Source organism: Heliangelus exortis, chromosome 22, assembly GCF_036169615.1.
Source record: "Heliangelus exortis chromosome 22, bHelExo1.hap1, whole genome shotgun sequence".
NCBI lineage: Eukaryota > Metazoa > Chordata > Aves > Apodiformes > Trochilidae > Heliangelus > Heliangelus exortis.
In genome coordinates this window covers 8,691,245-8,703,769 of record NC_092443.1, presented here as the reverse complement: position 1 = coordinate 8,703,769, position 12,525 = coordinate 8,691,245, and the positions used below count along the sequence as shown (strand labels likewise).

General features: G+C 59.7%; 1 protein-coding gene across 2 annotated transcripts in view; it reads left to right on the top strand.

Annotated features, from left to right (window-relative positions):
* The window catches only part of NOTCH1 (notch receptor 1), a 43,654-nt gene that overhangs the window by 16,609 nt on the left and 14,520 nt on the right, over positions 1-12,525 (top strand). For both annotated transcript variants that reach the window (XM_071765700.1, XM_071765699.1), the window contains exons 3-15: positions 2,243-2,505; positions 2,853-3,191; positions 6,606-6,728; positions 6,877-7,110; positions 7,204-7,359; positions 7,441-7,626; positions 8,039-8,152; positions 8,762-8,875; positions 9,867-10,100; positions 10,431-10,541; positions 11,280-11,472; positions 11,728-11,873; positions 12,206-12,319. In XM_071765700.1, the coding sequence (XP_071621801.1) occupies positions 2,243-2,505; positions 2,853-3,191; positions 6,606-6,728; positions 6,877-7,110; positions 7,204-7,359; positions 7,441-7,626; positions 8,039-8,152; positions 8,762-8,875; positions 9,867-10,100; positions 10,431-10,541; positions 11,280-11,472; positions 11,728-11,873; positions 12,206-12,319 (2,327 nt within the window). The remainder of the gene's footprint in view (positions 1-2,242; positions 2,506-2,852; positions 3,192-6,605; positions 6,729-6,876; positions 7,111-7,203; positions 7,360-7,440; positions 7,627-8,038; positions 8,153-8,761; positions 8,876-9,866; positions 10,101-10,430; positions 10,542-11,279; positions 11,473-11,727; positions 11,874-12,205; positions 12,320-12,525) is intronic.

Below are 12,525 nucleotides of genomic sequence, written 5' to 3'. Positions count from 1 at the left end.
CCTTTTTTTCCTTTTTTTCCTTTTTTTCCCTTTTTTTCCTTTTTTTCCCTTTTTTTTCTTTTTCCTTTTTTTTTTTTTTTTTCTTTTTTGCGCCTTTTTCTCCCATTGGAGAATCTCGTGACACTTCCCTGTCCGCCAGCCGCCACCAGAGCCCGGAGGATTGTTTTAAGAAAAAAAGCGTGTGTGGTGCGGGGAGGCGGGGGGGGGGAGCGGGGCTTTTACCAGATGACTGCACACTTGAGCGGTTTGCCGGCGGCGTGCCTGTGCCGCCCGGCCCCGCACAATGGCCCCTCTCTCTCTCTCTCTCTCTCTCTCTTTTTCTCTTTCTCCCTCTCCCTCCCCCCATCTTCCTCTCCCTTTCTCTCTCTCTCTCGGCCAGCCCTGGCCCCAGCTCCTGCATTCCCCCATGGTTCAGCCACCCAGAAGCATCCTCGCCCCATGGCCGAGGCGCCCCGGACTCGGAGCCGCCGTCGAGCCGGGCATGGACCGCGGGCGCCGGCAGCTGCTCGGCCTCATTAGGATGCACACCTGCTCCCCGCCGCCCTTTGTGTGCCGAGCAGATGCCCTGATTTATTATTATACACATTTTCTTTTTCATTTGGCCTGGATAATGCCGTCTCATTAACTCAAAATGTCTCCGAATCCTGACAAATTCTCACACAATCCCCAACAATGAAATCAGAATTGGGTTAAAAAAAAAAAAAAAAAAAAAAAATAGAGGAAGAGGAGAAAGGGGGAGAGGGGCTGAAATGTGGTCCTGCTGCTGGCACAGCTCCGGGTTGGGGCCAGCTGAAGGGTGAGGGTTTGCTGGTTGTGCTCCACCAGAGGAGCCCCAGGTTTTGAGGTTTGCAGGCTGGTGGGGTTTGCTGGTGGGTTTGGGGTTTTGGCATTCCCTGTGACCCTTCCTGCTCACCCCAGAGGGCTGCCTGCCCACTGCTGGAGCTTTGGATGCTGTGGGCTGCAAGGTCCCTCCAGCTTGGGTGGCAATGGGTGTGGGCACATGGTGGGTGCTACTGTGGGGAGAGTGATCCCCCAGTGCTTTTGTCTTCTCTGGCTGTCACCTCCAGCAGTTGTTGCCTTTTCCTGAGCTCACAGGAATGCATTTAAACACCACCCCCCCCACCCCCGCAGATTTCTGCTCTTGAGGCCTCTGACAGCAGCCAGCAGCTCAGCATGAGCTGAGCACAGTGTGCTCTGCTCTGCCACGATGGCATTGCCATCATGGTGTGGGACAGCACCTCCTCAGCCCTCCCATGTCCTACACATGAGGGCTGTTCAGGGCAGAAAACCCCCTTTTGAAGTGGTGTAACATGAGTGGGGGCAGTGGAGGGAGAAGCACAGAGCATCTCATGTTGCAGGCGTGATACAGGAGGGGTTGTGCTGGGCAGGTGCTGGAGGCCCTTGTCCCCAGGACCTTCCTTGAATGTCAGGTGTCTTTGGTCTCCCTGTGCACAGCTTTGCTCTGCCCACCCTTTCTGGAGGGGCTGCTCCCCACTCTGCAGGGTTTTGCTGGCCCCATGTCCTGCCCAGCCTTGCTGGGATGGCCAGGAGTTGTCCTTGCAGTTGCTCCAGCCCTGTCAGCCACTGGTGACAGATGGCTGAGCCGGTGGCACATCAGGGGCCTTTTTTCTCTGGGACACTACTCAGAGGGGACACAGTAGCCGTGGCCACTCATCCCTCCTTGCCTGGGGTTTGTCTTCAAGGAGGATCTCTACGTTAGATCCTGTTTGAGTGATTTCTTAGGGTGGAGCAAGGATAAGAATCACCCTGGTAGAGCAGACACCTGGCTGCAGGCAGAGAAGGGCAGGGGCACAAAGGTTTTGTCTCCTTCAGAGTCTGCAGATGCCCTGAGCTGGGTTTAGGTATGGGGGTGCCTATCCTGGCACCACCACGTCCCCCCGTGTGCTTTGGTTTCCTCTTCAATGAGGAGGGGGGAGGAAAAATCCACACTGCGATGAGCAGCAGGACGCCGGTGCTGGAGGCTGCGGTTTTGCAAGTCGGTGCAGGCCCCTGGATGGGGGACGCCTTTGTTCCCCGGCGCCTCTTTCATCTTCCCCTTTTGCAGCCAGGGCAGAGCCTCGGAATTGCCAAACCCGACGTGCCGGGATGCGGCGCAGGGTCAGCCCGGGGGGAGGCGTTCCCGGAGCCGGTCCCAGGGGTGCCCGGGTACCCCCATCCCCTTCGGGAGGGAAGCGGGGAGGGGGTTCAATCCTGCTTGACGGCGTCTCTTCCCCCCTGCCAGGTGTAGCGGTGCCTACCTGGGCGAGCGGTGCCAGCTCCCCAACCCCTGCCTGAGCTCCCCTTGCAAGAACGCCGGTACCTGCACTCCGGTTGTGCGCGGCAGCACCGTCGACTACACCTGTGCCTGCCGCCTGGGCTTCACCGACGAGCTCTGCCTGACGCCCCGCGACAACGTCTGTCTCAGCAACCCCTGCCGCAACGGGGGCACCTGCGACCTCCTGACTCTCAGCGAGTACAAGTGCCGCTGCCCCCCGGGGTGGTCAGGTGAGGCGGGGCCGGCACCGGGATGCGGTCATGTGGGGGGGGGGGGCAAGGGGTGAGGGGTAGAGGAGCACTGGGGGTTGCTCCTGGAAACGCCCCCTGTGGATGGAGAAGGATGCTGCCTCTGGTTTTGGCTTGCAGCAGTGGTGGGAGGAAGGACAGAAGGGGTCTGCACACCCTGGAGGGGGGGGGGGGAGGGCTGGAGGAGCTGCAGAGCTGAGGGTTTCACAAGGGAATGAGTTGCATGCCCATGGATGCACCCTTCGTGCTGCACCCCAGCACGGTGATCACTCCCAGCGTGTGCCTGAGCTCCCCTTTGCATCCTCATCCTCCCTCCCTGCCCTCCCCAGGCCAAACCTGCCAGCAGGCAGACCCCTGTGCCTCCAACCCCTGTGCCAACGGGGGTCAGTGCGTCCCCTTCGAAGCCCACTACATCTGCCGCTGCACCGCCGGCTTCCACGGGGCCAACTGCAAGCAGGACGTCAACGAGTGCAGCATCTCACCCCCCCTCTGCAAGAACGGGGGGAGCTGCACCAACGAGGTGGGCACCTACCAGTGCTTCTGCAAGCCAGCATACACCGGGCAGAACTGTGAGCACCTCTACGTGCCCTGCAACCCCTCACCCTGCCAGAACGGGGGCACGTGCCGACAGATTGGGGACACCACCTACGACTGCACCTGCCTGCCAGGTAAGGGTGGTCCCCGAGGGGAGGGATGGGGACCAGGGAGCCACCTGAAAGCTCCTTTACCCCCTCTAAATAAGTAGTGTCTTTGCCCAAGGTGTGGTTCTGGGAGGGAAAAAAATGGAAGGGATTTCAGTGAACTGTGCCCCGTGTGTCTGGGAGGATGCTGGGCAGCAGTGCCCAAAGAGGAGAGGTCATCTGTGGTGATTCAGCAGCATGGCTGCTCCAAAACAACTGCTTCAGCTGAGGCCCCTCTGCGGATGCTCATATTCCAGAATAAGAGTGCCTTTTTCCGCTTTAACTTAATCCACTTCCAGAATGGAATAATTAGCCCGGAATAGCTATTTTGGAAAGTTTCCGAGTGTGAAGGGAGTTGAGGAATGGAGACCCTCTCTGTGCTCACTGCTGCTTCCTCCAGCAGGAGCAGCCCAGATGAATTACAGCCTCTGAAATGAAGGATTTTGCAGGGGGGAGGACCCTGTCCCAGGAGCCCAGCACCCTGCATGGGGGCTCAGCACCCTGTACAGCTCAGCACCCTGCACACCAGGGCAGAGAGAAGTAGCTGTGAAAGAGCCCCCTGACCCCTGTGAACCCTTTCACTTCTGCCACGGGGCAGTGGTCGGGGCAGGGAGCAGAAGGGGCTGAGCATGGCCCCACACTACCCCCAGCCCTGAGTGTGCTGGAGTGATGAAATCCCTGGGTTTCCTGCCCAGAGCTGCTGCCAGCAGTGCAGCCCCGTGCTCACACCGTGCTGTGTTTGCTGGGGGGTGAGGGGAGACTGGGGGATGGGGCAGCAGATGCAGCAGATGCAGAGGATACCCTCTCCCTTGGGAGGAAGGGGTGGGCAGTGCTCAGCTGCCTGAAAAGTCTGTCCTAGGATTGCTTTGATCTCTCCTGGGGGCTGGGGCAGGACAAGGGGTATCACAGAATCATCCGGGTTGGAAAAGACCTCTGAGATCATCAAGTCCAACCCTTGATCCACTTCCCCCGTGGTTCCCAGCCCATGGCACTGAGTGCCACATTCAGTCTCTTCTTAAAAACCTCCAGGGATGGAGAATCCACCCCCTCCCTGGGCAGCCCATTCCAGTGTCTGATCACCCTCTCTGTAAAGAATGTTTTCCTAAAGAAAATTCTTTTCCTAAAGAATTTTTTCCCTAATATCTAACCTAAACCTCCCCTGACAGAGCTTAAGTCCATAGAGGAGACTTTAGGTGGTTTCTGTGCTCTGTACCCATGCTGGGCATTACCAGGGAACTCCAGCCTACCTCTGCCTTAGCTCCTGCCCCACCATTCCCTGGATCTGTGGCACCTGGGTGGGGATGGGGTCTTCCAGCTGGCACAGACAGACCCACATCTTGCTGGGAGCCTGGCCCAGTGCTGGGGAATGATGTGTGATCCCTTCAGGGCAGCTTGGGGTGGGGTCTTGTCCCGATCACTGGCATGGGCTGAGAGGTTTAGTCTCCTTCCCAAAGCTTTTTGGCTGCAATAACTCGAGGGCTCATTAACCATCCATAATATGTAAAGCCCTGCAGGATCTCCTGCTTCTCTTCCACCAGGCTCCAGCAAAGCTCCCATCCTTCAGGGCAGTGAGGCACTGGGGCTGACCAGCCCAGTGGTGCCAGTGAAGGAAGCTTTTCCTTCCGGGATGAGCCAGTGCAGCAGGAAGGCCCCAGGGATGATGCTCCGTGGGAGCAGCTCCCAGCCCTGGCACAGCAGAGCAGCATTGCCTCAGGGCCAGGCAGGTGGAGGGGGCAGGAGGAGTGGCAGTGGCCCTGCCCTGCCTTTCTGCTGACGAGGCACTTTCTCTGGAGCATTGGGCACGTCAGGAGGTGAGGCATGGCCCCGGGGGAGCATCCCTGCTGCGGGGGGATCGGTGCTTTCACACCCAGCTGTGGCTTCGTGGGCCCATTCCAGGATTTTTGCATGCTGCACGAGCTGGTTTGCCTCACTCCGGGTGCCACCACACAGCCCCTGCTCCAAGGAAGGGTGATGGATGTGTGTTTGGGGGGTCCCTTGGCACCTCTGCCATCCAGCATGGCCTGCTGCAGGAGCTGCATGGGCTTCAGGAGGGACCAGGGGGCTGTTTCTTCTGATAAGAAGGTGATTGATACGCTGGTATGCAGCACAGCAGACCTGGAACAATGTCCCCTTTTCATCCCTGGAGAGGGCTGGCTGTACAGGATTTCTTTAAGTTAAAGTAATCTGGGCTGTTTTATCATGCCATCGCTGTAGAATGTAACCTTGAGTTTAAAGTAATTGCAGTACTAATTACTCATTGGGATGGTTCAAAATGAGTTAATCCTGGTGTCTAGGACATTGCCAGTTATTGCTGTTCAGTCTCAACCCGGCTGCTTAAAAATGAGGCTCAAATCAGCCTTATTTGCTTTGGACTCCTACCAGCAATCGTAAATCGTTGTTGCTGCTCCTCCTGTGTTGCTTCTCCTCCCCCAGCTATGGGGGAGAGGAAAACATGGGGGAAAGGAAACCCTTTGGACAGAGCAGGGGCAAGACTCCCAGCTGTGCCAGGGACTGGCATCCTGCAGAGGACAAACCCAGCCCCCCCAGGTCTCTTCCTGGTGGTGGTGATGTGGTGAGCTGCCTATGTGGGGGCAGCAGCCTGGTTGGGACCTGCAGGACACCCCTTGGGGGGCTGGGGGAGCTGGAGGTGCATGTCAGCTCCATGTCAGCTCCATGGCATTGCCATCCCCACCCTGGGACAAGCTGACACCTGATGGAGCAGTGTGGGGGGCTCAGGGGGGGCTGGGCTGCCCTTAGTAAATGCAGCTCTTAGCCCAGGTAGCAGTTTGAGGGGGACGTGGTGGCAGATGCCCTGGGCAGGGCCTTTCTGGTTCCTTTCTGCTTTCTGCAGACAGCATGGAGAGAGTTTGGGAGGGTTTCCATTCGTGCTTTGCTCTCAAGCAGTGGCAATAACATAAATGGAAGCAGCCAGGCTCACAGCAGGAGAGGAGGGCTGTGCAGGGAGGTGGTTTGGCTTGCCAGGGACTTGGAAACTCAGGATCCCCCGCAGGGATCAGCGCTGCTGATGAGGCTTTTTACATGTGAAATTAAAAGCTGGTGAATCAGCCCCAGGTGCCTCGAGCCTCCACGGGAGCAGCCCCGGTTCTTGCTGTGGAGCTGGATCCTCTGCTGCTCGGGGCAAGTGTCTCTGGAGCCAGGGGCTTCCCAGGGATGCTCTGTCTGCCCTGTGCTGGGGAAGCTGCTGCTGATCCCCAGGCCCTGGATACAGCACCAGGGCAGGGGAACTGAGGTGGCAGAACTGAGCCCTGGAGGAGGTGGGATGGGGATGAAACTGGGGTGCTGGCTCCAAAAGCCAGGTGGGAGTGCCTGGGATGCTCTCAGCACCCAATAGTGATGCTGGGCCAGTCGGTTGGCATCATGGTGGCCATCTCCTCCATGCAGGGTTCACCGGCCAGAACTGTGAGGAGAACATCAATGACTGTCCAGGCAACAACTGCAAGAATGGGGGCACCTGTGTGGATGGTGTCAACACCTACAACTGCCAGTGCCCACCCGAGTGGACAGGTAACACAGCACTGGGCTGGGAGAACGGATCCTGCCCTAAGGGATGCGGGGGATTGGGTGGGGAGACACCTCCTGCTCCACAGCAATACTGACAGCCCCTGGGAGCTGGGCAGCAGCAGCCTCACATGGGTGCCCCATGTCCTGGCAGGTCAGTACTGCACTGAGGATGTGGATGAGTGCCAGCTGATGCCCAACGCCTGCCAGAACGGAGGGACCTGCCACAACAACCATGGTGGCTACAACTGCGTCTGTGTCAACGGCTGGACAGGAGAGGACTGCAGTGAGAACATTGATGACTGTGCCATGGCTGCCTGCTTCCACGGGGCCACCTGCCACGACCGAGTGGCCTCCTTCTACTGCGAGTGTCCCCACGGCCGCACAGGTGAGGCCCCGTCCCACTTGGTGGCAGCTCCCTGCGTGTGCCACGATGTGTGTGCCCAGCACCCCTGACGTGCTCCTGCCTTTTCCCACCCAGGTTTGCTGTGCCACCTCGATGATGCCTGCATCAGCAACCCCTGCAATGAGGGCTCCAACTGTGACACCAACCCTGTCAATGGCAAAGCCATCTGCACGTGTCCCTCTGGGTACATGGGGCCAGCCTGCAACCAGGACGTGGATGAGTGCTCCCTGGGTGAGTGGTGGGGCTGAGCTTCTGTAGGCATTTGAGGAGCAGCAAGGACCATGTCCTGGAAGTCCTGCTTGTGTTTTTCAGGAGCCAACCCTTGTGAGCACGCGGGGAAGTGCATCAACACCCAGGGGTCCTTCGAGTGCCAGTGCCTGCAGGGCTACTCGGGCCCTCGCTGTGAGATCGATGTCAACGAGTGCCTCTCCAACCCCTGTCAGAATGATGCCACCTGCCTGGACCAGATTGGGGAGTTCCAGTGCATCTGCATGCCCGGTGGGTGGGCAGCCCCCAGTGCTGGGTGCAGGGAGTGAGAGGGCTCTGGGTAGCCTTGAATTTTGGCTTGGTTTTGGTTTGGGCAAGGAGATGTGTGTGTGTGTGTGTGCCTGGGAGAGGCTGCATGGGGACCCACGGCAAAGAGGGGATGGGAGCAGAGCGTTGGACATCATCAGCCTTGCTCTGTGCTCCTCTTCTTCCAGACCTTGCTGGCTTGGATCAAGCCAAGGGCAGGGAAGTCCAAGTTCAACAGCCACGGAGCAGCTTGTGCATCAGGTTCCACCACCTGTAGCACATCTCCTGAGCTGCCTCGCATCAAGATGGGGGCACCAAATACATCCTGGTGTGTTTTTCCTGTGGGTCGTGCCAGCCCCGTGCTGCAGGGCTGATGGTCTCTTTGGTCTCTCCACAGGTTATGAGGGGGTTTACTGTGAGATCAACACAGACGAGTGTGCCAGCAGCCCCTGCCTGCACAATGGCAACTGCCTGGACAAGATCAACGAGTTCCACTGCGAGTGCCCCACCGGTATGTGGCACCTGTCCCACTGCCATCGTGGCAGAAGCAAAGCCATGGTGCCTTCCAGCTCGAGCTGGGAAGGAGCTGAAATGGGCTCCTTAAATTTCAGAGCCCCCCCCTCGGAATGGGGAGAGGGAGCTGAGCACCTCTTGGCTCTTTCGGTGGGGGGGTTCCCCCGTTGCTGTGAGGGACTGAACCCCGTGCAGGCAATGCTGCTCCAGGTCCAGCCCATGGGAGAGGGGAAGAAGGATTAAACCCCGTGGCTTTGCACTTGAAAAGGCCCCTCTTTGGGAAGGAGGGCTGGGGGCTGGGGGGGGGCGGGGGGCTGCTCCAGCAGCTTTGAATGCGGTGTCAAAGTCACGGGGTGGAGCGGGAGAATGGGGAGACGGTTAATCTGTGAAAGGAGGTTTTGAAGTTCAGAGACTTTGCTCCTCTAGAGATGTAAATAAGATGCTCTCAATGGTGGGTCGCAGCCCCGCATTCAGGGCCCCCAGCAGCCATCCCCATGGAAACCCAGTGCCCGGGCTGGGACGCGGGGGGCCCGGTGGGATCTGCCCGGCTGGCGGGGGGGAGGCTGGCGGGTCCTGTGCGGGGACGTGACTTCTCCCTCCATTCCAGGCTTCAACGGGCACCTGTGCCAGTTTGACATCGACGAGTGTGCCAGCACCCCCTGCAAGAACGGTGCCAAGTGCGTGGATGGCCCCAACACCTACAGCTGCGAGTGCACCGAAGGTGAGGGGTCCCCACATCCCAGGAGGGCTCGGGAGGTCCCACTTCACCGTGCAGGATAAAGCCACCTTCTCCCCGGTGATGTGCCATAAAACCGCGTTGCCAGACCACAAGTGTCACCTCCCCGAGCACCCGCCACGGGGGAGTCCCCAAGCCCAGTGGCAGAGGGGTTGGTCCCTTCCAATGTGACTCCTGAAGGACAGGACCATCCCTTTCCCAGGCAGAGTCAGCAACCCTGCTGCCCACCAGGCCTGAAGCCTAACGAGCCCAGAACTCGTTAGGTGTGGCCCCGCAGCAGCCGTCCCGCCGTGCTCCCCACCTCGGTGGCGGGTGGCAGCGAGGGGGACAGCAGGAAGGAAGGAATAAAGCTGCCTCTATGGGGATGCAAGGTGCAGGGCTGCGGGGGCTCTGCCGACCGAAACCCAAGGAACGGTTGCACAAAATGATGACTTGAGCCCTGGTGGCAAACAGTGGCTCTTTTGTGGAGCAGCTCCCGCCAGAAATCTTCCAGCTGAATGGCCTCTAATTAGTGTCTTGCTAATGCCAAGCCCCGATGAAAAGCTGCTATGTGGGCTTGGCGGGGTCTAGTCAAAGCTGTACTTTGTCCTCAGCTCTCCACCCCCAGCCCGGCGGGGAGGGAGCCGGCCGGGAGAATAGGATCTGCCAGGGGGGTTATTATTCGGGGGTGCCTGTGGCTGACCCCCCCGTGCACGCCGGGAGGAGCTGCGGGTGAGCACGGGGCCCCGCTCCTGAGCTGAGGGGGTTTAATGGGGTTCATTGTGCACCCCAGGACAAAGCCCATGAGCTGGGGGATGACCGACCCCGCTGCTGGCACACCAGGGTGCACCCCTGCCTCTGCCCTGGGTGCCTCTGCCCCGCTCCCGGGGGTCCCGGTGGGGCAGGTGACAGCACCCAGGTGTGCTACCCCACATCTGGCCAGGGTGGAAAGGAGTGTCCCCCATCCTGACCCTGTGTCCCCTCCTCTTCCTGGCAGGTTTCTCAGGTGCTCACTGTGAGATTGACATCAATGAGTGTGACCCTGACCCGTGCCACTACGGGACCTGCAAGGACAGCATTGCTGCCTTCACCTGCCTCTGCCAGCCCGGCTACACGGGCCACCGCTGCGACATCAACATCAACGAGTGCCAGAGCCAGCCCTGCAAAAACGGAGGGACCTGCCAGGACAGGAACAACGCCTACCACTGCCTCTGCCCCAAAGGGACCACGGGTGAGCGGGAGGGTTCCCCTGGGGGCTCCACACGGGTCGGCCATGCCGGCGCGGCACCCCGGTCCCATCCCTGTCCCCAGGCGGGTTGGCCCCGGGCCACCATCAGCAGCCACCCTGGTGCCGGGGCCAGCCTGGGGCATCCTCGGTGAGGGCAAGTTCTCCCAGTTTGGTGCCCAAGTCTGGCAGGAGCCGCGCCCCAGCTGGGAGCTGGGGAGCCGCTTGCGGAGCAGGTGCTTTGTTGTGGAGTAGCCAGGGTGGTGGGTGGTGGGTGGTGGGTGCTGGCAGGTTTCGTTCTCAGCAACCCCCTAACGGCACCGCTCTGCTCCCCAGGGCCCAACTGTGAGATCAACCTGGATGACTGTGCCAGCAACCCCTGCGACTACGGCAAGTGCATCGACAAGATCAATGGCTACGAGTGCACCTGCGAGCCGGGGTACACAGGTGAGAGCAGGGCACAGCAACACACCACAGCAACACACCACAGCACCCTGGTGACCTGCTCCAGATCCGTCAGTCCCAGAGCGTTCCCTCTGCCCACGGGTTGCCTGCAGCTCTGGGGTGTTGGGGAGGTGGGAGGGGAGACGCTGCCGCCCCACTCGCCGGAGGTTTGGCAGCCTCCAGCTCTCCTGCTTGTTCAGGAGGGTGACCCCGGCTCAGGATGGAATCAAAGGGGTGTCTGGTGCCGCGAATTCGACTCCCGCTGCGCCCACTCCCATGGGTATCGGGTTGCTGCCTTGTCCAACTGGTTTGTTTGATGGCTGCTGGAGGGCTTTGATGGGAGCAGCCCCCGCTTCTCCCCGCTCACGCGGCCCCTTGTCCTGCTGCCCGCCGGGAGCCACAATAAAGCCTGGCTTTGTCAGCCCCAGCAGGTAGGGTTACAGGCTGAAACCACCTCCTTTCCTTATTCTCTCCTGGACCAAACGAGGCCAGGGTTCAGCCTCTTCCCAGCCACGTTTAATGAAGCCAGGCAGGCGATGCAAGGGTGTGAAGTCACCCTACCCGGAGTGCAGCGTGCCCCTGCGCGGCAGCACACGTGTGCCTGGGGATCTGAGCCTCCAGCAGCCATTTCCCACACAGCTGGAGAAGGATTTGCCTGGTGGGAGCCCCCCAGGAGGCAACATGCACCCACCGTGCCTTACATCCCATGGGATAACATTTCCTCACTCTTCTCTTTCCCAGGGGGCATGTGCAAGATCAACATCGATGAGTGCTCCAGCAACCCTTGCCACAACGGGGGCACGTGCAAAGATGGCATCAATGGCTTCACCTGCCTCTGCCCCGAGGGCTTTCACGACCCCAAGTGCCTGTCCGAAGTGAATGAGTGCAACAGCAACCCCTGCATCCACGGGAAATGCCATGATGGGCTGAATGGGTAGGCTGGAGGGCTTGGAGGCTGCTGGGGGGCTGCAGGGACCAAAGGGCCACCCAGGAAAGTCAAGGGTAGAGGCAGGGCAAGAACCTGTGCCCTGTGTTAGTGTTGTCCATGCTCTGTGCTGGTCCCAGGGGATGTTCCCCTGCAGGGACATGACTGTGAGTGTGGGCTTTGCTGGGTAAATGTTGGCTGGTGGAGCTGGGAGGGCCAGGTCAGACCAGATCCTGTGTTTTATGGCCAAATTTCTCCCCAAAGCTACAGGTGTGATTGTGACCCAGGCTGGAGTGGGACAAACTGTGACATTAACAATAATGAATGTGAATCCAATCCCTGCATGAATGGTGGTACCTGCAAGGACATGACCAGTGGCTACATCTGCACCTGCAGGGAGGGCTTCAGCGGTGAGGACACAGCCAGGGTGCTTCCCTGTCCCCATAATGCTGGGGCATGGGCGGGAGCTGTGGGTGGGGGTCCCCATGATGCCAGGTGGGCTGGAAGCTTCACTGTGGGGATGGTGGAGACCCCCACCCCACAGTTCTGGGTAGGGGAGGTGGCAGTGTGGGCAGCCTGGGGATTTTCAGCAGAGTTTCGGCACCCACGGCTGGAGCTGAGAGCAGAAGGCTCTGCCAGAGCAATGGAGGGGCCATTGCCACCAGATCTGCAGTGTACCCCCAGCCCCCTCCCACCAGCACACCTCCAGCACAGCTGCATTTACTTGGTTTTCTTCACACAGGACCCAACTGTCAGACCAATATCAACGAATGTGCATCCAACCCCTGCCTGAACCAGGGCACCTGCATCGACGATGTCGCTGGCTACACCTGCAACTGCCTCCTGCCCTACACAGGTGAGAGGCAGCACCCCATCCCCCAGGACCTTCTAACCTGGGCTCTGGGGGGGTCCTGCTTTGTGGGTGTGACATCAAACGTGTCCCTCTACATATGTGACAAGCAAGCACCAAGTCCTGAGGCTTCCCTCGTGTGGCCCCGCCATGGGGCTGCCCATGGCTCCTCCTCCCCGTGCTGTGGCACAGCTGGAGGAAATTTGGAAGAG